Raw genomic sequence first — 22,932 nt, forward strand, 5'->3', positions numbered from 1 at the left:
TTTATGGATATTTTCGTCAATCCTCGGAATGCTGCTGTTCTTCTTCGCGCGACTTCGCGCGAAATATTAAAAATACGGGAGAAATACGGGAAAATATTTAAACGGGATGATAGCGGGATAGCAAGGTAAAATACGTGACTTTTCCGGCCAAAACGGGATACTTGAGAGGTATGGTTTTACCTAAGTATTTTCTCTCAAAAATAACAATTGTATTACAAAAAGAAGTTTGCTATAGTAAATCAAAGGTAATTTAAACATGGTTTTGCTACAGTAACTATGTTTTTTATGATGTTTGGTAAACAATTTGTCACTTGACACATGATGAATTTTGTTAAACGACCAGTGTGGGGCAGCATCCGCAGAAGCTGTCGGACATTCAACGGAGGCGAAGAAGTTCTCCCGCTTATTTTGAATGCATCGTTTTTGTGTGAAAGTTTTGTCACGTATGTGATATTTGTATAAGAGAGACTGTAGTTATCAATTATTAAAATAAGGACTCTGAAAAGATGGGGAGTCTCAGTCGAGAGCTGAAACGTTGGGCTGTTGATGAGCTTGAACTGCCAGCAGCGAGACTTCCGGATGATGGTTATATAAAGACGTAAGTTAAGTTTGTTATGATTGACATCAGCATAGTATTTTTTTTATTAACGTTAAATGATTTACATTTTCATGTTAATATGGTTAAATGCTTTTTGTTGTTTAGGTTGTGTGTCGGTCCCGGTGCTTCAATTTGGAAGTATATCACGCAGCATGTTTTCAAAGAGAGGTGACATCCCAGCATATTTTAATAGCTTAACGTTTAATGATTTCTTGTTCATAATATTTCATTTCATTCACTGGGTCTCAGTTATATGACTGTATGTTTTTGTGCTTTTTTAAATGATGTCGTACAGGAATGTTCGAGTTATGAGGGGGAATCTTCAATGGTATCCTTTTGTCTTCTCTGCCTGTTTTAATATAATTAAATGTGTGACATGAAATTGGAAAGCCATGACGCATAAAAGTAAATTATATAGAGAGGGCTATGAAAGTCTGAAGTGTGTATATACGTATTCAAATATTACATAATAATTTACTTTTTTGAGGTGTTGAAGATTTATTTAGTCCTTTACAATCTCAACCCTAAGGTACAAGGTATTGCAGGATAAAGAGGTAAGAAATGTTTCTTTTCTAATTTGTTATCTACTACAATATATGTAAAGTAAAATAATTCAAAAGCGTCCTTGTTCTGCGTAGCTCAGCCAGTTTAAGAATCAAAATAAAGATGCAAGAAGGCTTGAGCTTCAGAGAGAGATTAATGCCCTTCAGACTGAACTGAATCAACTGGACACAAAGATCAGCAGAGTAGAGGATCAGCTTGCTACTGCAGGTTAAACTCTTCTATTGCTTTATACCAAGCCCCCCGTGTTCTAGTGAATTTCCAATTGAGTAATGGTCCACCCAAATTTATTTTCTCTATAAATCTTGTTTATCTTTGAACTTTAGTAAACAGCTCTTTGTGTCTGTTCCTAATTTTGCTGTTGTATTGTTCTTCTATGACTAAGCAGATCAAGATATGAACAAAAACTGGGAGAAATTCATAGACAGCAGACACAGACGGCTCCTGATGGATTCCTTTAGGCAGCGTTGCGCTGAGGAGAGAAACTTGCTTTCAGAGGACACGCATATTATTGGCACACAACGGCAGGCCCTAGAGGACCTATCCAAGTGAGAAAAAGCCCATGAAGACATTTGCATAAGACATTTTAGAATTGCTAAGGTTTTTCATAGGTTACACAGATATTGAATATGGAAAAGTAATTTAATTGCAGTGATAATTTACCATTAAATGCTTGTATGGGTTTTCTTGTCCAGGAAAGCAGAGATGAACCTGGTGTTTGGACCCTCTGGCAGTGGAAACAGTGAATCTGCCACAGATCCCATGGTTTTAGTAAGTGCTTCTCTGTTTAGTTGGATTTGTGTTGTACTGTTTTAAAAAGCATCGTTTCGACTTTTCATCAATGTTGATTTAGTTTTTTACTTATTTCAGAGAGATATCCGAGACCTCTGTGACGACAGAGTTCTATTTTTCCGAACCTTGCTAGAGAGCGAACTAAAGACAAATCAGTTTGCAGAGTAAGATCAAGTGATCTCGGATATCGGCATTAAACCATGCAATGTATTCGATATGTTGTCTCATTTGACGTTATGTTTTTCTGTCTTTCCATCCAGATTTACTGTTGATCAAAGGAATGCTGTGATTCAGCACTGGATGAGTGCAGCGCAGGTGGGCGAAGACATGTATTGCAAGAGCATTTTTTCCTTTTCGTGGCCATGAAATTATCAACATGTTTAATTTTTTAGAACGTCCTGTGTTCTCATCCTCCAAACCAAGTGCTCTCAGCTCTGCAAGCTCTGGCCTCCAGGCAGCAGGTGGAGCTAGAAGAAAAGATCGTAAATTTGGATGTGGACCGTGATGTGTCTGCTCTGGGGTAAATGTTTTCATTGTCTACCAAAATCAAAAGTTTTTATTTTGTAACTTATTCAAGCTGCTTTTTGTAGGATTCGATATGAGAGGGATCACCTAATAGATGTGTCAGCTGAGCAGACGGAAGAGTTAGCATCTGTTCAAAGTCTATTACAGGTGATTACAAGGGATTTGTACAAGGTACAAAAGGTTTTCCTTGTATAAGGCTGTAAATAAAGGATTTTCTCTACACGCTGCTTACTTTGTGTTCAGTCAGCCTGGGAGGAGGTTGAACAGAGTTACGTTGAGTTGGCTCAGACTCGCTGCAGACGTGGGCAGCTGGAGGCTGATCTCATAGCTTTAAGAAGTAAGCCAGCACTGGCATTGGACACAGACCCACTGGCCAGGTGAAACATTGTTTATCTAAGTGTCTCATACGTCCGCCTGATATATAAACTTTTAGGCTGTGTATGATTTGTAATGTGCTGTGAACAGAACTGAAAACCTTGCGTCTGTGTATAGGAGTGTATTTGAGTTGGAGCTGGAGGGAGTGAAGCAGGTTGCGGTTAGAGACAACATCCGAGAGCAGTTAACCCAGCTGCAACTACGGTCCAGACAGGGACAGGAAGCCATCAGGACCCTGCAGACACAATGGCAAAGTGTCATGGACTTTAGACAGCTTTTGGTGGGTCGTCTTTGCTTATTTATTGATCACTAAAGTCCCTTGCCGTATTGTTACCAAATATCAGAATGTTGGTTTCGAGCCAAGTGACATTTCTTTTGGGTCTGTAGGACAGGAGACAGGAACAGATTCGGAGCTTGATCAAGGGGAACTCCTCTTTGAAGACTGAATTAACTCGTGTCCAAGCTGAGGTACATATCAACGTTTTTACGAGCACTGGCAACATTTACAGTACATGTTTGCCTTTGGCAGATGTTTTACAAGACATTTGAAGCATTCATAATGCCAGTTGCATTGAAATGTGAATGCTTTAAGTTTTAATAAAGCTTGATTGTTTCCAGGTTAACCAGTTTGTCCAGGAAAAGCTTGGTCCTCAGTTCGGGAATGTGATTAACGCTGCCAGTGGACAGCGCAATTCTGTGTCACAGGGGGCCAAACACCTTGGCTGTGTTTCACTGGCTGCGTTGGACTGTAGGGTCATGAATGGGTCAGCAAATATATGTATTCATTTTTCTACACTTTACATTTTACAATTTCATCACTTAGAGTATAGCTTTATGATTGGATGACCTGAAAAATCTGAGTTCTGTAATCTGCAGAGGGCAGAAGGTTCCAGCAGCTCAGCTTTCAATCCACCGGATACAATCTCCTGCTTTCCACAAACTCTGTGGTGATCTCTCATTTCCCATGTATATGGTGAGATATGCAGTGTTTTAACAAGCTTTAAGTAAATGTTTCAAGTCGCAATCTGTAAATTTGTAACATGTCTATGTACTAGCTTAATACATTTTTTTGAAATAATTTTCAACCAAATATTATATTATGTTTTTATTGTGTTAGTTATTATGGCTTAAATCAAAACAAACCAACTGCCGTTTGATTAATATTAATTGGAATGCACAATAAAAAAACGTCTCATCTTGGAACCGAACTGGCTTTCAATTTAAAGTGATTATTCACCCAAAAATGACAATTCTTCCATCATTTCCTCGCCCTCATGTAATTTCAAACGTTCTTCCTTCCTTAGAACACACAATATATTTTGAAGAAACAGCACTGGGCCTCATTCACTTCTATTTCTTGGATTCCAAACCAATGAGGGAATGTGGGCTAGTTAACAACATTCTTCAAACTGTCATTTTTGGTTTCTGTTTGCTAGGCTCCTGAAGAGCTGTGGTCTCAGGCTACGAACCTGAGACTGGAGATCCGAATTCTGCGCAGACTTCTTCATCTTCTCTCTGAGTCAACAGCAGAGCTGCAGATGCTGAATGCGCATTTACCATCACCTGATCAGCACAGTATGTCTTCACACTGAGATTTCTGGTATTGCTGAAAGTAAATATAAGAGCCTGATAACAAAATGCTAATTTCAACGAAAAAATGGTCCGAGGGTTTAGGGGGTTGCATCAGAACACTTCAATAACTACTGGATAGTAATCTGTGTACCTGTTATCCCTGACTAAATTTTAAAGGAATATTGCTGAACTTCTGCACGCCAAAATATGGTTGCAACGGTAATTAATTTGTACAACAGTGTTTTCCTGAAACGTCAGTATCTGTTGCTGATCGATACCAGAAAAGCCACACCTCAGACTTGGTTTCTGTTTGGAGATTAAACTGAACTGAAAATCAATTTATTAATAGCTTATGAATAATAGTCAACAGTGCATGTCACAGAAAGTATTTAAAAATCGGATTGATTGAAAAGACCAGATTTCTCCCAGTGAAACAATTTCGGGTTTCCTTCAGCCTTGCGGCAGCGTGTGAAGATGACGGATGAAGAAATTCTGGAGACATTGCTCCCTCGGGCCTGTGAGCTAACAATAAGATGCTCTAAAGGCCTGGTTTATGCAGAACAAGTTAAGACTGCCATCACACACTGGTAAGTGCTCTGAAATTGTAACATCTCCGGTTGAATCGTGGTATGAAATTGGTTAATTTTCTGAAACCTATAACAAGTTTGTACATTGTACTATGGTCATTGTCAGTTTGATTCAGATTCTAGTTTTAACACAATATTTACTGTGTGAATGCAGGTGGGAGCAGCCCGGACAGTTTGCCCTGCCAGAGATGCAGAGAGAAGGTCTGACTTTCCAGCAGTGGTTACAGAGATGGAAACTGGCATCAAAAGAATCCTGATTTGCACTTAAAACTGTTCATATAGTGATTTAATCTGCATACAGTTTACACTTCACGCTCATGTTCTTATTTCTATTAAAAATAAACTCCTTTACCTGCATCATTCAGTTTTTGTGTCTGATGTTGAATTATTTAAGGAATATTGTAAGGTTGAATAGAATAGGTACACAGTACTTATGTTGTATGTCTGACATGCTTTAGAATAAAACGTTTGAACACGATACCCGTAATATATATTTTTTTTACAAAGTATGCATTCCTTCTCTATGTGATTAAATTGTAACCCTTCATATATTTAACTTACTATTAAAATAACTGGTTTCTTAAATAAAATGTGCGTTACCACTGTGTATTTTTAATAAAATAACCAGAATACAATTTCTTGTTTGACCACAGTTCTTGAGAATGCTAAATTAAAGATAACAGCAACCGGTTTGACCTTTTTTGCTTGCCAAAGACAACAATGGTGTAACGTGCCAGAATATGTTACCTTGTGTTGAACTCTATATATTTTTTGATACTTGCCACAATAATAACCTCTGACCGATCCACCCATTTAAATATTAAAACACTTAATCTGCTCATTCAAATCTGGTTAAGAAAATTAATTCCTTACGACAAAAACACAAAACAGTTTTTTTAAGGGTGTTTTATAATACGTTATAATCATCTTAAACAACTCAAGTTAAAAACTGAATTTTTTCATAAACATTTTTTCACCCTTACAATCAAAAGAGCACCCCATTAGGATTCTCACAAACTATTCCAGAGGCAGTTGTATCACAAATGGCAATTTTTCTTTCCACCCTGATTCAATGGCATTATGATCTGGCTTAAGGCTTGGATGACATATACGTTCATAATAGACACTTCTTCGAAACCAAAAACAACCGACACATAAAAACATAAACTGAACTGTACACATAAAAGTAAACATAACATCTGAACTTAAAATGAAATGACAAATGTCCCATGTTTTGTGTTTGAGATATCATAAGATGCTTTAGTGATATGCTGTCTACTGGGTGTGAAATCGATGACATATTTATACATCCTTTCTTCAGCAGCCAAATTATCGTATTCTGGTAAACAGGTTTAAAACTGACACAGATTCCTGAAAGACAAAACAAACAATAAATAAGCACACATTGAAGAAATAAATACAACGAGAAAAAAAAACGGAACTTGCCTTTGTTGATCGTGTTTTACTAAATACATTCCAAAAGCGCAGAGTTTCGTCACCTGCTCCTGTTACGATTGCTTCCCCATCTGGAGACATTGCCTTAAAAAATTAAATCATAGAATTAGCAAAGTCACGTGTACTTTTTCTTTTGCTAATGTATTTGAATATTAAGAGGCGCTTACCAGATAGAGCACTCTGTAAGAATGGCCGGTTAATTTGGCTACTTGAGTGAGCGAGGGGTATTTCCAAACGAGAATCTGATTCTGAGAGTAACCATGTGTGCTTACCTGGAGAAGACAAATCATTTTAATTAAACAATAAAAAAACTATTTACAGATATAGAATAAATATGGCAACAGTTTCTTTGTTAAATGATCAGAATACACATACCAGCTCATTGGTGTGTTTGGACCAGGCCAGGTTGCAGACCTGTGACCCTGTGTCGATGCACTGCAGTGGCTGCGCCGTGAGTGTGTTCCAGAAGCGGATACATCGATCAGCCGTTCCCCCTCCAGAGGCGAGCAGCCCGTGCTGGTGAGGAGACCAAGCGATGGCTTTCACTGCAGCCAGGTGCTCTGTGTACTGCTGCATAGGCAACACGCTGGAGTGGTTCCACACTAACAGCTGCAGAGATCATAGAAATCCCTTTAGAGCAATGCACTTCTTAATCAAAATTTCCTCAAGACAGAATGTTTAAAAATTATAGGCTTTGAAATGTAAGCTTGATCTCTCAAGTCTAACTTAATGGTGGCTAGAACAGTCTTTATTAAGTGTTGCGTCACACAAGCAGTTACCTTATTGTCATTGCCACCGGAGGCCAGTAGCTGGTGGTCAGTGCTCCACTTGAGTCCGCACACCTCCTGCCTGTGGCCCTGCAGCCTGCGCTCTGACTGCAGAGGTGGTGTCCTGATGTCTCTCTGCAGGATCATGCGGTCCCGACTGCCTGATGAAAGCTGATCTGCATTCCAGGCCAATGCACCTTTGGGCACATGTTTACAGTTTTATTTGTGCAACCTCTTTGATGAACATAAAGAAAATCACTAAGTGTTATAATGAAGACAGGAAAAGCAAAGAAAAGAATAGAAATTTCAGTTAACGTCACCTAGAGGTAAAACAAAAAAATTCTTACCCACTCTTGCTGTGTGCCCCTCCAAAGCAAACAGTTTTTTGCCAGCTGTAGCATCCCAAATTTGTACAAAGCCTTTATGTGTGCCCACGGCAACCAGATTACCCTATAACAGAACAGGAGACGCTGTTAGGCAACCACACTTAGGATAAAATATCTTCTGGAAGAGGTAAAAGGTAGGGCTGTGACGGTGACATTTTTTAGCACGTTGTGGGGTGGTTGGGAAATATATATTATTCATATAAATAGTTTATTTGTGTGTAGCAACCACATGACGAGCGGAAGAGAAATATAGACCTTATTTCAATACTTGGAATTGTTAAATACGATATTTGAAATAAATGAGGATGAAACATCCATCCATGTTTACTGCACAACATTTTAATAATCATCAGTAAATAATGAAAACTTAAATCATATAAGAAATATTAAATATAAATAAAAAAGCTCTTGTTGCAGTGACAACTTCAGTCAGTTGCGTATTAACTCTTACAGTCCTTAACAATTCCATTTGAAACGAACCGTTTAAACATACTTTGGCTTTCCTATTCAGATTGCCATAAAAACGTTACCTTTTCCTACTCGTTGATGGAAAACTTACATTTTGACATTGTCCAAATTAAGATCTGTCCAGATTAAGATCTGTACAGCTGCACTAAATGCACGTTCACAAGATATGCACAGGAGCACATTTGAATAGATGTCTCTCCTTAACCGGAGCAAAACCTGCGCGTGCTCCGACACCAAGCAAACGGATTAACCTGGGTCTTTCCATGCAGACCCGCACTCGAACGCACCAACGGAAACGTATACCAATAATTTCTGTGTTAATGTAAAATCTTTTAACTAAAACCATCCACAATTGAAAGGCTACAAATAGTAATCCTTATCGCAACTGTAAGTCACACTTATATTTGTCACGGTGACGTGCACTACAGCCAGTGGCAGCTCACCACCATCATGGCACTTTACCACCGCGGTGGTGCGGTTGTCACGGCCCAAGTAAAGGGTTTAACTTACTCTCTCCGACCAGCCGACAGACGTGACCGAGTCTCCTTCTACTGACAGATCACATAGTCGCGTTACCTGAAGACAAACCAAAGAGATACAGTGTTATTGAACGTCACATACTGAGTTTCCTCAGGGACAAAATTTTAGAACATTACACGTGTCAAATATTTGAGAAAATGCATACTTGACTGGTGCAGGCACTCCAAAGGTAAACACAAGTTCCCAGTCCAACACTAAGCACATTTAGGGAGGACCAGTCCACTAAGTTGAGGTAGAAGTCATCCTGAAGCTCAGGTGCATCAAGCACCTTAAACGGAATCTTGGAAATTTTGCGTGTGGGTTTTCTTGGCGATCGCAGCAACTTTTGACTATAAATAAACAAAGCATTAACCCTTAACAATGAGTTCCACTGTTAACAAACATGCCGTTTTCATAATAACAAATACCTTTTGCTGCTAACAGGTGACAAGGAGTATGGGGAAACACTGTTATCATCGGGTGTGGATCGCTTGGCACTAAGAGAATACTGGGCATGGACACAAAAGTTTAGAGTTAGAAATGATCACAGATAAGTAGTATGTATCGTATGACCACATCACAGAGACATACACTAAAGAGGCTCCTCCTCTCTGGTGTGGAGGGCTGTAGTCTTCGATCTTCTGTCTGAGGATCCAGGACCTTCTCAATCCCTGCTCCTAGCAACTCATTCTTTAGTAGGGCAGAATACGCCAAACCATCTGCTGTAAGTCAAATCAATACAAAGGAAACAGATGTTGCATTTAAATAATATATATTTGGACAGAAATGTTATCGGTATGCGTGTTCCCTTTTTGTACGTTTAAAGAAAACAAACAGAAATGTTAACAGCATTTAATAGTCTTTGGATGTGGTATGCATAAACTGAATTTAAGAAAAAACTTGAAACTTAAGAGTCACATATTATCTCGATTTATATCTAGTCTAATGGATGCAGTAAAATAGAAAATAGAAAACACAGCAGTTTCTCTCTACACACATACCTTTACCAGTGTCTGATGTTGCATCTTTGGTTTTTTTATTCTGGCTTGGGGATTTTTCATTCTCCTGCAAAATGGTTAAAATAAATATACAAACTTTAGACTCAAAACCAAATAGCAAGAAATGTTATCAAGATATTAATCAAAATGTAAATGTTTATGTGTGACCCACATTTATTCTGTGGAAGTTGATGCTCCAGTTCGCTCCAGCTCGAGAGGGTATAAACCGGTCGCCATGCTTGCTGGGTGATGACAGGGGTGATTCTGGAGTTGGCGTCAGATGACTGATCACATCTCTTACTTTCTGCTCGTGATGACGCAGATGGTAAGATAAAAAAACAAGGATGGAAAAAGTAAAATTATTAGTAAGAAAAGATAATGATAAGTATCATTATAAGAAATGGAATGCAGCACATTGACCTTTTAAAAAAACGTTTAAATTACCATGGGGCTGGTGTTGTCATTCTGGACGTTGATCTGCCGCAGTAACCGGCGCTCATAGTCCTGATCCATGGATGTGATTTGGATGCCTGTGTGTGTGGAAATCCAGTGGCTGACTACATTCGAGAACAAAACACAAACAAATAGGGTTTTACACATGAAAAGGAATAGCATTCATGTGTTATGAGGTTACCAGGGTGACCACACGGACCAACAAGAGCTATAGATGTACTTTTAAGTTACACTAATTTGTTGTCTGGTTAACGAGGCAGAAAGCTGTTCAGAAACGCCACAGCAGATGCCATCTGCTCCCGAAAACAGGTGTTAAACAACAGCTGCTTAAATCGACAACCTCAAACAATGAGCCATGGGCACATATACACAAAAAATGTGCCGGGTTGCAATTTCTAGTATATGACCATTCAATAAGAGACCCCAAATCTTTGCCTTCATTCGATGGCTACCCTAAGCTAACAATGACAGCGAATCGAACAGTTGTACATCATAAATCTTTGCTATTTTGTTCAAGTAAAACGTTTTAGGCAGAGAAAAAAATCATTATAACGTAAATCTACCCTGAATAATAGTAAACTCTGAACCCTGAATGGGTGTCTAAATTATTTATCAAAATTACTACCGAGATCAGCGTTAAATGCCGCTTTGCCAGTCTTTCTGTGGTTCATTAGGACATCATATCCCCACTAGACATAGTAATATACACAGACATACTACAAAATAATACAGTCAATATTTATGTCCAAAAATGACTCAAATGCACTGATTATTATTATCTTGGTTATCCACAAAGGATCACCGAGTAACGTTAGCTAGTTAAGCTAATTTGAACCTCAGAAGTCATCGGACCTACGTTACCTTGACCACGATCTGTTTGGTGATTTTATTCTCTAACCGAGTCGACTTCAACCACAAACAAGCATTAGAGTAGAAAACGTGATGAATAAGTAGAAAAATGATTAGTAAATGTATGTAGTGTGCAGCTCCGATTCGGTTAGCAAGCCGATGCTGTTATTATCGACGGCACCGCAAAGAATCATGGGACTGTCTTACATCGTGACGTCACTACATTTGAAACAAAACAAAAAGCCACGTTGCTATGTTTTAAATGTCGCACGGAAATCGCTAGTCGAATATAATCTGCATGGACAAAATCATCTATTCATTGAAATGCTTTTGAACACAGGGAGTTACGATAATTGTGCATTTGGATCATTTATTATTTATTATATTAAAAGGATAATTATAGATTTCACCAGAATTATGGCAGTGCAAAGCAGCGGGTTAAATCAATGAAATTACACCACAGACTGCCCAAGGCAACAATGCTGGAACAGAAGTTGTGATATTAATAGTCAAGCAATCGTTAAACTTTTATTTTGACAAACCCACGGGTCACCGCCGGAAGAGAGCAGTTTCGGGCAGGTGCACCGTTTATTTTCGTCGTACTGGGAACGTTTGCGTTCCTTCATCTTCAACCTAATCTGATAATAAAAATTATCCTAAAATAATAAGCGCCACTCGGTATTATTTTCAACAATTCACTCGAAAATGCCGCGTTCATACTTGAAAAAAGACGAGGCGAGAGATGCTGCTGAGATGAGACACTTGCTTGCCTCAAAAATAAGACGGCGAAAGGAAGAGATCAAGAACTACTTATTAGAAAGGCGAGCTGATGTTAACAAACGAATCAGATATCGAAGGCGTCTCTTCCAGAATTATCTGAAGACAACGGTACATGTGTATATTGCAATGCATTGGCAGTCATTCTCTGTACATTGGTTAGTTTTAAATATGAAGTCAGTTACTTGAGCTGTATGTATAATGCACGTTTAAAATGCCGTTTTTCATTGATTCTCGTAAATTTGTCTGCCCGCGTGCTTTAGTTGCCTTCACCAGATGATGATGATGATGATGAAGAAGATATGCGAGATCACGTTCCAATCCCTGCAGACCCAGACTGGTGGGAGCGAGTTGTCATGACAGAGTTTGGACCAGATGACTGGCTTGACAAGTTCCACATCACAAGAGACATTTTCTTTCTTTTGACCACCAAACTCAAACCCCAGCTTGAGCAAGTGTATACACAACAAAGTGGGCAAACCCTTTCACTGGAGAGATGTGTTGCCATGGCCTTAATGCGCCTGTCCACCAGCACAGAGTATTGCTTTATAAGTGAGCTCTTCGGTGTCTCTATTTCCACTGTTTGCCAATGCGTGAGAGAAGTGTGTGAAGCCATTATTTTGTTATTAAAACCGCATTACATGCAATTGCCAGCTGACCATGAGCTGGAAAATCATGCCAATCAGTTTCATGCCCTGTGGGGTTTTCCTCACTGCATTGGCATCATTGACACCCTGTACATCCCTATTCAAATGCTCTCTACGGACAGCCAAGAATGCTGGGACCCGAGAGGGTGTCACTCTGTTGTTCTTCAGGGTGTGGTGAATGCACACGGCACTTTCTGGGATGTCTGTTCTGGATTTACAGGGAGCACTGATGACATGATTATCTTGCAGAGCTCAGAGCTGTGGACCATGGCTGAACAAGGAGGCCTCTGCCCTCAGCCGCCCAAAGAACTTGTGGATCAGCCGTTGGGATTTCTGCTGCTTGGGGATGCAGGTTACTCACTGCAGACTTGGCTACTGAAATCCTATCCTCCCTCTCCAAATCTTACTCCACCACAACAAACATTCAACACTAAACTAACTCATTGCCTTAAAGTCATTGAACACGCTTTTCAGCACCTAAAAGCTCGCTGGCAGTGTCTACATAACAGGAATGACAGTAACTTAGACTTGGTGTCCAAGATGGCCGTAGCTTGCTGTATTTTACACAATATCTGTAAGGTGCATGATGTCCCTTTTAAAGAGGAGTGGATTGAAGCATTACATCAGAATGAATGTCCACAGCCTGCAGATGTGTCTACAGTCTATATAGACGATCCAAACGCAGAGGCAGTTCGTTCTTTGCTTTGTAGTTATTTTGAGCAGCAAAAACAGAGCAAGCCATTGGATCAGTTTCCAACCACCAGTTCTGTTCTGCCTCCAGGGTTAGCTTGTCAAAAATAGTCACCTGCGATTATCTGCTTCTTTAGAAGTTCAATAAGGTGTATAATTAATTACAATGCAATTAAAGCATATATCAAAATCTTGCTTTGTAAAATGAGCGGTATTTTTGTTGAAATAAACTGATATACGTACCGACTGGACTGCTGGTTAGTATGTGTACTTGCGCTCACTTCCTCCACTCCAGTAGGTGGCGCTTGATTAATGTGGACTTTCGGAAACTCAATGCTGGAATTCACGAGTGAAAACCCTTGGAGTGTGCGGCATGGATAGCACCCTATGAACACTTTAAACACAGTGAGTTCATTTTGTTTTTTTAAGTATACTTTTTCAGATTGTTGCCGTCAAAATGTTGTCAAAATTATGTTTCGAAACCCTTTGTATTACCGCCTATCGTACATAACGGACAGATGTTTTCAAACAGTATTATCGCAAGTTCAATCACAGTTGTTATTAAACGGTTTGCAACACTCCAGAGCTCGTTTTTGCCATGTTACATAATCATAATTTGCAATTTAAACGTTTCAAAACTGCTGTCAAAGTAGACAGCCCATCAGGTTATGAAACGCAGCGTAAGGTTTCATTTGCCACTACGACGCACTGCACGTAAGTCATTCATTCCTTAACGCAAACCTGTTTTGCTTTTAATTATAGCTGCCGTGTCTGCTGCAGAAATATCGTAAAGGCCCTAAGCATCCTGTTGTAATACGACATAAGTCTTAAACCTTCCCTCATGGCAAGTGATAAAGACGCAGCGGTAGTGGGGAGCTCTCTTGTGAACCCGAAGCTGGACCTGACAACTCGCTTTAGAGCACTTTTTACTCTCCGTAATCTCGGTGGAGCTGAAGCCATTAAATGGATCAGTAAGGCTTTCGCAGATGAATCTGCACTCCTTAAGCATGAGCTGGCCTACTGCCTGGGCCAAATGCAAGACGAGCGGGCCATTCCTATTCTAGAAACTGTGCTAAAAGACACCAGTCAAGAGCCAATGGTCAGACATGAAGCAGGTATGAGACAGAATCTTGATTATTTCTGTTATGGATGAAAGTAGACATAATAATGTCATTATAATGTCTTATCATTTTAGGGGAAGCTTTGGGGGCCATTGGAAATCCCAAAGTCTTGGATTTATTGAAGCACCATGCTGAGGATCCAGTTATTGAGGTATTCCTCCAATACTCTGTTTACACATCGTTTTACATGTAAAACGGGCATTTCCTGTGACCCCTTGTGAATGTTTGGGTGACTAAAACATTTTGAACCCCATTAAGCACTTTGCAAATACCATGTGTGAATGGCGCCCATGAGTCACTTTTGAGTTAAAACCTGAGCCTAAAACCTACAATCTTGCCAATAAAGATGTTTTTTAAAGGTGGCAGAGACGTGTCAGCTGGCGGTCCGGAGGTTGGAGTGGTTGATGAATGGAGGCGATGAGTCAGCAGAGAAAGATTTGAATCCCTACTGCTCCGTTGACCCCGCACCACCAGCCTCTAAAAAAAGCGTCCCAGAATTGAGGGCGCAGCTCTTGGATGAAAACTTGCCCCTGTTTGAACGTTACAGAGCGATGTTTGCCCTGAGGAATCTTGGGACTGAGGAGGCTGTTCTCGCTCTAGGAGATGGTGAGAAAAAAGCTTTAGTTTTCTTTAATCGTTATGCCCAGTGTCCTTTTTAAAGGTTATGCCCATTAAAATAAAAAATAATGATATGACCAAAAATAATGAATTTGACATAATGTTCCTCTCTTAGGTCTTCAGTGCAGCAGTGCCTTATTCCGCCATGAGATCGGTTACGTGTTGGGTCAGATCCAGCATGAAGCCAGCATCCCTCAGCTGCAGGCTGCTTTGGAAAAGGTGGAGGAGAATGCCATGGTCAGGCACGAGTGCGCTGAGGCACTGGGCTCCATTGGAAAGGAGGCGTGTTTGCAGATCTTGGAGCGGTACAAGAAAGACCAGGAGCGGATTGTAAAGGAGAGCTGTGAGGTGGCACTGGACATGCTGGAGTATGAGAACAGTTCTCAATTTCAGTATGCAGATGGACTGCTGAGACTGCAGGGCACTCAATGAAACATCTTAAACATGTTTGTTACACAATTGGCTCGTCTTTTAAACTTACGGCTGGGATTGCAATCCAATGGCTGTTTTGGCCCCTTTTGAAATATTTAATACATGTCAGTCTGTATTCTCACATAAGTTTAAACATTCACTCCCTTGCAAATTCTGTAAAATAAAAGCCTGTATATAATAAACAATTCCTTTTGGCCACATATACTTGTATATTTTGCTCTTAGAAATTTCCCATAAAATGTGTCATTTGCTCACTTTCATGTTAACAACTCTTTAAATTTTTTTATGAATTTTTTTAATAGCAGTGTAATCGAAGTGAATATTTGTGTTTTTGTAATCACATGTCTATAATTACAAATCCACTCCTGGGATGATGCGATCAGGGCAGATAAGACAGTCAGAGCTGAGAGCGGTACTCAATATAATGACTAACTAATCCTAACAGCATGTCTACCTCATCCAATAAGACTCCTCATTCTCCAAACATGCACAAGTAGAATTAAAATCCAAATGCTCTAATGGATACTTTAAGTGATCATTTTTTATTAGAATATTACATAAAATTACTGTAAACAAACAAAGACGCTCACTGATTACTTTTGTGTCTGTTTAAGTTCTGTAAAATCAGATGCAACCAAATGGCAGACTTTCTACATGTCCTAAGAAGACAAAAGTATTTGTTAATTTACTGATGGTGAGCAAAAAGTGAGGTGGACATGGAACACCGTGGTCAGCAAAGACTGAGAATTTTCAAGTCTTTTAAGCTTAGTTACTGAAGCAAGAGGAGGAGCCTTGTCATGAAAACAGCGAAAGTAATATAAAGGGGAGAGATGCTGTAAGAGCAGTCAGAGGAAAACTCGCAAACATGATACACCCTTTAATGATTGGCATTATTACGATTAATACGTCCATGACCATTGCATACTGGATCTTTATTCTGACAGAAGCTTTTCATAAAAAGACTGAAGATGAAGACAACCCGGCATAGCCAACATAACCTGTGTGTAGTCAAATAAGGAAAGGGTAGAGTGTGTTTTATATGTGATTTATTTATTTATTTCGAAAACCTAAGAAATGTTGGCCTTTTAAATCATCTGAATTGATCCGGTAAAATACACATTTTCCAGGGACCGCTTTTAAAGGTAACATATTTCGAAATTATTGATAGCTTTTAGTAGCTTTTTTTGTGGGGGAAACATTAAGGTGTATAAATGTTTATGCAAAAATACAATCAAGAAACATTGCTCTAACTGTATAACATGGGTATGAATGCAGAGGGTGGGGGGTTGAGTAATACAGATCAGATTCATTCATACATAAAGTATCAGCCTGTAGTTTTGAAGAACACACCAGCTAAAACTGATGCATCCTGATCGGCATAGTGACCGCCAACTCAACTTTAACTGTTGTCTACTGGAACTTTCTTGTGTCTCAGATTTTCTCCAAGAAAATCAATGATGGGCCAGAACCAGAGGAAGTTCCTGTCTGAGTAAGTAACATACTGTGTCCAAACTCTTAACTCTTAATCATAATTTAACTAAATAGTTAGTTTTTATTAGGTACTGTGTTACAATCATTCTGCAGACGAATGTTGACAATGTGTTTAATAATGTTTTATAGCCTCAGTGGTTATTTTAAAGAATTTACAAAATAATTAAATGTTTTAAGGATTAAAGGAGAAAGAAAATTCTTCATTAACAGACAACAGTTTGTATTTAATATATATTTATATTATTTTTATATTGTCAAGTCAGAATTTTCTTTTAAATCTACATTTATTCATTTGGCAGACGCTTTTATCCAAAGCAATTTACAAGGAGGAGAGCATATAAACATTTTGTCAACACACTAAACACCATTAGTTTACAAGGCCATGCCACTAGGAGGATTAAAGCTGGTGTAAGAAAAGGAGAGAATGAAAAAACAGATTTTTTCAGACACAAGACACAGTTATTGGTTAGTCAAATAAATGCAGAACCGGTATGTTTTGAGCATTTTTTGAAAGTTGTGAAGGATGCTGCAGTTCGGATGGAGGTTGACAGTTCATTCCATCACAGGGGAACCGAATGAGTAAAGGTTTTTGCAAGCGATTACAAAATCTATCTGAGCTTTGTCCTGTCTGTTAGTCTTGATCTGGTCCTTTGTTAGATGTATTTATCATTAATTTAGGTTTTTGCTTTGTTTCAAATAATCTATAATAGAATCAGAATTCATGTTTTTATTGTGTTCTTTTTTCATTGTGTTAGCTGTTTTATATGTTAATATTACCTGATCAAAACAACCCAACTGCAGATTGATTGATTGATAGGATAGAATGCACAATAAAATATGATTTTAAGATGAACTCTTCAATTACCAAAAAAATACAATTTACAGTATGCAGAGGAACATCTCTGACAGGATTAGTTGGATTACAGTGTAATGCTTTCACCTTCATGAAAGACAACTGCAATTGCCCTCAAAGGATTATCAGAGTCAGCGAGATGATGGCCAAAGGCTTGAACTGGGATTAAGAGCTTTTTAGACCACATTCTCTGACCTTAATAACAGAATACACTGTTGTTATTAGCTCACAGATCTACAATTGGAGACAAATTTCACACACAGTTTCTCTTTTTCAGACAGATGAAGGTCTTGATCCTGAGCCTGGTTATGAAGATCCATCCAAATGATTGTGAGAGGATGAAGAGAGATGATGGAAAGAAAACAAGAGTAAAGACACAACAGATGTGACCCAGACAAAGACCAGAAGGGAAATGTTCCATGATCAAAACTGTTGTACTCTTTTCCACCAGTCATATCAAACCAAAAAATGTACAAAGCTTTAAATGTTGTTTAAAAGATGTAGTGAAAGATGTGTTTTTTATAGAAAAAAATATTTGTCATGGAAAAGATTAACTAAAGTTTTCTCAGTGTAGAATATATTACATTTGTTTAGTTAGTAAACTTGCATGTATCTTTTTCTTAATAAATAAATAATAGAGTACAGGGTGTCATTGTGATGCTGGTCCAGTAGCTATTTGAGTCTACTTTGTTACCTTAAAGTTGCTGCCTTAAAATATTTTGATAATTTTAAAATATTTGAACAAAACATTTTAATGAAATATTTCATAAACTGATTTAATGTAATTAACAAATGTTTTAATCTGAAATGCTTTCAAGACACAAGCTGACACAATTCACATTTGTCTTAATTGACGTCATTGGTTCAGTTGCACTACACAGTACAACAAGTGTTAAGACGCAGACAGATAGTAGAAAAAAAGAATAAATTCAGGCTCAAGTGACCACCTCATTGCACTAAGAACATTAGCTTGATTGTCTTCTGCTGTTAAAGAACTCCAGGAAGGAAATACACAGGAGGTCCATCCATGGCTACTAAAGAAGGAATAATCGATATTACTCTAGCATCCTTTGTTGGGATTCTACAAATATGCAACAGGAAGGAAAGCAACCAAGGAGCACTGAACTCAGAAAGAGAGAGAGGGGGAAAGGTAGAGAGACAATTCAAAATGATGGATGACCGCCGTGTCAATGAAACAAAGCTTTGCAAGTGGTATGTAAACATGGCTACTGAGAACCATACAACTGCAATTTATCCTAATTCTAACAACTAACCATATTCTCAAATGTGTTAAAGACAGCATAAACAGCTTCTAATAACAATAATTGATTAGATTGTTTTAAAAATATATATTAATATTTTTTTATATTTCTTTGTTGTTCTCACACAGAACGTCATAAAATGAATGCCAACAAATGCTTGTGAAGTGGCGGTACCTAAAGAGACACATTGGAAAAAATATATATGGATATAGAGCAAAAGACAGATAATGCTCTCAATGAGGATGTTTATTTCAGGGACTACAAACCTGTAGAAAAAGATCTGATCACGTTACCAAAGCATCTCATACACCTGCTGCTGGCTGTAGGTGTGAGCGGGATCACCCTATCATTAGACACCTCATCAAAGATATCCTTCATGATCTGGCTGGTATGTGGTTTGTTTATGTATGCATTTGAGACGGCAGTACCCTGTCACTTATGCATTACAAATCTTCTTAGCAGTTGGTGTTTTTTCGTATTGTAATGGAAATTTTCTAGTCTAGCTTCTTGATGTGTGTCTGTCTATATGTTTACGAAGTGTTTATCTATGTGTTCTTTAAAAATGTTATCATGTTTTTCTCTATACACGTCATACCACTCTGCCTTTGCCCTCGAGCAGAGGCCAAGATGTTCTGTTTGGAATAACGGGCATCACTTCTCGTAAACCAGCTCGGGATTCTTGCTAGGGGGCAAAGGGAGGGGGTGTCACGTTTTAATATATACTCTGTGTGCAGGAGGAAAGAGCGCCTTTTCTATGCACCATCTCATTGCTTATGCAGATTAAACAACAATAAAATACTTTGCAAAGTACCTGATGTCTCTGTGTGTTGTGTTTGTCAAAATTGACTCATCTAGATTAAGGAATAAGAAAATTCCACAACAGTATACTGCTAAACAGAAGAGAATTTGTTCTTCTCTTTTAAAACAACAGTTCTTCCAACAGTGAGAATGATCTCATCTGCTATTCAACCACATGTGATTTCAATATGTGAAAACGAACCAACATCTGATTTGCGAACGAATGGTTCCTTTGAGTCAGAATACAAAATACATAAGAAAAACACATTAAAAACCCATCATAGTTATAATAGTTAGAAAAACCTCAACACGCTAACTATGTTGTGTCTGACCGTGATGATTTAGATTTCCTGTTCAGCCGGTGGAAGAGCATGAGGGGAAAGACAGGAAAAGTTCAAGGCAAGCTGGATTCCAGAGACAAGCATTGAGTTGGAAGAAATGAAAAGGAATGTGAGATCCAACATCTCAAAGAAGGCACGGAAGACCTATGGATTATATCAGACAGATTTAAGTCTTATGCGCCTCATCCTCTACGAAAAAAACGGTTAGCTTGAGTAAGATGTAAACTTCAGCACACTCCTTATTAAATATCAAAAAACCAATTGTGTTCCCCAAAATGGAACATTAACATTTTAGTTTTTTTTTTGTGTCATCAATATATTTGTATAAATACAAAACATTCAACATAGCAACATGTTGATTCTTTAGGGTTTAAAGACCTTGCGTCTGTTAGGACTAAACTTGTCAGTATAGTTGTTGGTAACTGAAATTCTTATCTTTACAACATAATAGCACACAAGAGATTACCTAAGCATAGTTATGCATAGTCCAGTGATCTGTGATCTCTATTGTGGCATTTGCACTTTGGTCATTAAGAACCCAGCTCATATTTGCTGAAGCAAAGCAGACTGTGTCTACAGATTGTAAATCCACGATGTTTCATCTAAAGAATATCATCGCCTTCATATTACTGTCTGCCTCTATTTGTCAGGCTAAAACTGGTGAGTGAAATTAAATACATTTCTATGACTTACTTTTCTCTTAGTTTTTTCAGTAGCTGTAAGATTCTGCTGTGTTACACTGTATGTTATTGTTAAAATGTTTAATATTTTCTGTGCAGGTTGATTTTGAATTTGTTTCATTGTAGCTTAAATGAAAACATGTACAACTATTTAAAGAGATAATACATATTAACATGTAAACTGTCATAATTTACTTACAGTGGATTGACACCGTGTCTACACTGGACGTGACGACAAAAGACATTAGAAACGCATTTGAATCTATTAAAATTTAACATTTTGTCCACACTGGATTCACGGAACAAAGCTAGTTGTCATGTCGTGTACGACGCACCTGTCGCGTCCGGTTTAGACACAGACTTATTTGATACAATAACACCGCTCCCTATATCGCCCCTTAAACAATGTAACAATGAAAAACAATGTAACAATGTTGTCTTTCTGCTTCATGAAAAACTATGTGGTTCTTTATTTCATGTAATATTATTCAGGTGGTCTACGGGCCTCAGATACAACTACAACTAAGGTGACAATACAGCCTTGGTTGGTGGGACTGGCAGCTGTTGTTGGCTTCCTCTTTATTGTCTTTGTGGTACTTATTGTGAACAGACTCTTTTTCATGAAAGACAAGTGAGTAAACTTACTGACCTTTAGGGGAACCCAGTGTATAGAGAGATGTAGGGCTTAATGCGTATTCAAACCTTTCACTTCTAGCATTTGTTGTTAGAAACATATAAAATATTTTCAATTCTCCAAAAGAAATGTAATACTCATTTTAACCTAAGGTGGCCGCCATGTTCTTTTTCGATGACGTAAAATGGTTGCATGCACAGCAGCCAAACTTAACACAGACAGACTAATCAGTATATACACACATATATATATATATATATATATATATATATATATATATAAATATATAATTCTAAAATAAGAAAGAAAGAAAATAAAGACGCTATTTGGTGTATACATTTTAATATTGTTTGTCAGAAACAATACAAACACATATTAACAACCGAAATAATTTCGAATTGATTACATAGATGATGTTTTAGCCATTATACAATGCATTTTATCTTGATCTTATGTTTTACGTGTCATATTTTACTGATTTATATGGTAAACGTGTGTGCTTCACTGTTCCGAAAGAGAGCAGGTTTAGGTTGCAACCATTTTATATCAGGGATTTTCAGGGTTCCTTTTAAAATGCTGTGTACAACCAAAAATATACAACCAGTCAGTTGAACCTAAACAAAACTTATTTTTAATTTTATTATGTTGAGAAAAACATCAGGTGTAGGCAAGCTTTTTTGTAATGTTTCAGTTTAATGTATGAGATCATAACTTATGCATGTGATTTCTAGGTTTGAAAGGGCAGTAATACTGTTGTGACAGTCCTTAATAATACGGGTAGTTAGCCAACAACATTGTGACAGTCATTAATCATTTCATTCGCGTAGTTTCCAAACAACATTGTAATGATAAGATAAATGGCTGTAAATTGTTGTCATTTTATTAATGTTATCTTTTAAGAGTCAAAGGCTGAATCCAGACAGAGCTGGTTGTTCGTGATATTAGAGTGTCATAATGCACGTAGACAGAGTCACAATTTATTGTTTTGCGACTTTTTGCGTTGCTTTCTATTGTAATTATTTTATTTCTATTTGAAGGATAAAAAGTTACACCCCGCACCCCAACACACATTCTTGTTTGAGTTTAGTAGGCTATTAATAATTAAACTACCTTGCCTTAGTGAAATGTTACTTTTTAAACGAAGCATTTAAGAAAAGCATATGTGTCTTTTTTGCAGAGATGAGACGACAGAAAAGGATATAGAGGACTTTACCTTTGAAAACAAAGCAGCTGATCTGGAGGCAAATGAGGAGACCAAGCAGACCTCTTTATAATAAGAAGATCAGAGGATGATCGAACATTTCACCTTTAACCTCTGTGGAATTTAGCAATTCTCGAAGGAACAATAAATCCAACAATAGCATTTTTGTCAGATACCTTCAAGTCCAAACCTGTATGTTTGTATTGTTTCTTTGGTATACTTAATAAGAATTTTGGAAGCTTTTAGAAAGCTGTGCTGTGTTTCAGAGTCTATTATTTTGAAAGATTTCTCTTTTGTTTTCCACAGTAGAAGTAAAAACATAAAGTCTTGGTATAACCCAAGAATGAGTAAATTACAGATTTTTTGATTAAAATATCAATTTAATATATGTGAACTTGAGTAATTAATTTGCAGGCGTCCCTGTTGTTATTTACTTATGAACTGAAAGTAAACACTGTGTCAGAAGTGTTTTTATTTCTTTA

General features: G+C 37.9%; 5 protein-coding genes across 8 annotated transcripts; 4 read left to right on the forward strand and 1 right to left on the reverse strand.

The window, feature by feature from the left end:
* The first annotated feature begins 354 nt into the window (after window positions 1-354).
* haus5 (HAUS augmin-like complex, subunit 5) lies at window positions 355-5,643 on the forward strand. Its single transcript, XM_079467386.1, has 19 exons — window positions 355-598; window positions 704-766; window positions 894-926; window positions 1,128-1,152; window positions 1,237-1,369; window positions 1,548-1,707; window positions 1,855-1,930; window positions 2,030-2,115; window positions 2,212-2,266; window positions 2,344-2,471; window positions 2,542-2,623; window positions 2,720-2,853; window positions 2,969-3,131; window positions 3,239-3,319; window positions 3,470-3,615; window positions 3,728-3,824; window positions 4,288-4,426; window positions 4,878-5,010; window positions 5,165-5,643. The coding sequence occupies exons 1-19, from the start codon at window positions 507-509 to the stop codon at window positions 5,265-5,267; spliced, it is 1,929 nt and encodes a 642-aa protein (XP_079323512.1). The 5' UTR covers window positions 355-506; the 3' UTR covers window positions 5,268-5,643.
* On the reverse strand, window positions 5,449-13,953 carry fzr1a (fizzy/cell division cycle 20 related 1a). Of its 2 annotated transcripts, none has more exons than XM_079467387.1 (14): window positions 10,918-11,134; window positions 10,048-10,160; window positions 9,776-9,907; window positions 9,607-9,670; window positions 9,197-9,327; window positions 9,034-9,113; window positions 8,772-8,955; window positions 8,597-8,662; window positions 7,580-7,682; window positions 7,245-7,429; window positions 6,841-7,074; window positions 6,633-6,737; window positions 6,457-6,549; window positions 5,449-6,381 (listed from the first exon to the last, which is right to left on the reverse strand). In XM_079467387.1, the coding sequence occupies exons 2-14, from the start codon at window positions 10,114-10,116 to the stop codon at window positions 6,340-6,342; spliced, it is 1,488 nt and encodes a 495-aa protein (XP_079323513.1). In that variant the 5' UTR covers window positions 10,117-10,160; window positions 10,918-11,134; the 3' UTR covers window positions 5,449-6,339. The 2 variants fall into 2 exon arrangements, with proteins under 2 accessions (XP_079323513.1, XP_079323514.1); XM_079467388.1 differs by lacking the exon at window positions 10,918-11,134 and adding an exon at window positions 13,263-13,953 and having other exon boundaries at window positions 5,604-6,381.
* Window positions 9,792-13,309, forward strand: LOC306900424 (uncharacterized protein). Of its 3 annotated transcripts, none has more exons than XM_079467390.1 (2): window positions 9,792-9,928; window positions 11,946-13,262. In XM_079467390.1, exons 1-2 carry the CDS (start codon window positions 9,884-9,886, stop codon window positions 13,128-13,130), a joined length of 1,230 nt encoding a protein of 409 aa, XP_079323516.1. In that variant the 5' UTR covers window positions 9,792-9,883; the 3' UTR covers window positions 13,131-13,262. The 3 variants fall into 3 exon arrangements, with proteins under 3 accessions (XP_079323516.1, XP_079323515.1, XP_079323517.1); XM_079467389.1 differs by lacking the exon at window positions 9,792-9,928 and adding an exon at window positions 11,124-11,793 and having other exon boundaries at window positions 11,946-13,309; XM_079467391.1 differs by lacking the exon at window positions 9,792-9,928 and adding an exon at window positions 11,457-11,840 and having other exon boundaries at window positions 11,946-13,301.
* dohh (deoxyhypusine hydroxylase/monooxygenase) lies at window positions 13,275-15,711 on the forward strand. Its single transcript, XM_079467392.1, has 5 exons — window positions 13,275-13,424; window positions 13,782-14,134; window positions 14,215-14,291; window positions 14,500-14,746; window positions 14,874-15,711. Exons 2-5 carry the CDS (start codon window positions 13,861-13,863, stop codon window positions 15,188-15,190), a joined length of 915 nt encoding a protein of 304 aa, XP_079323518.1. The 5' UTR covers window positions 13,275-13,424; window positions 13,782-13,860; the 3' UTR covers window positions 15,191-15,711.
* Window positions 15,712-19,943: 4,232 nt separating this feature from the next.
* smim24 (small integral membrane protein 24) lies at window positions 19,944-22,932 on the forward strand. Its single transcript, XM_079466890.1, has 3 exons — window positions 19,944-20,595; window positions 21,108-21,246; window positions 22,427-22,932. The coding sequence occupies exons 1-3, from the start codon at window positions 20,529-20,531 to the stop codon at window positions 22,521-22,523; spliced, it is 303 nt and encodes a 100-aa protein (XP_079323016.1). The 5' UTR covers window positions 19,944-20,528; the 3' UTR covers window positions 22,524-22,932.

This window comes from Barbatula barbatula, assembly GCF_947034865.1.
Source record: "Barbatula barbatula genome assembly, chromosome: 11".
NCBI lineage: Eukaryota > Metazoa > Chordata > Actinopteri > Cypriniformes > Nemacheilidae > Barbatula > Barbatula barbatula.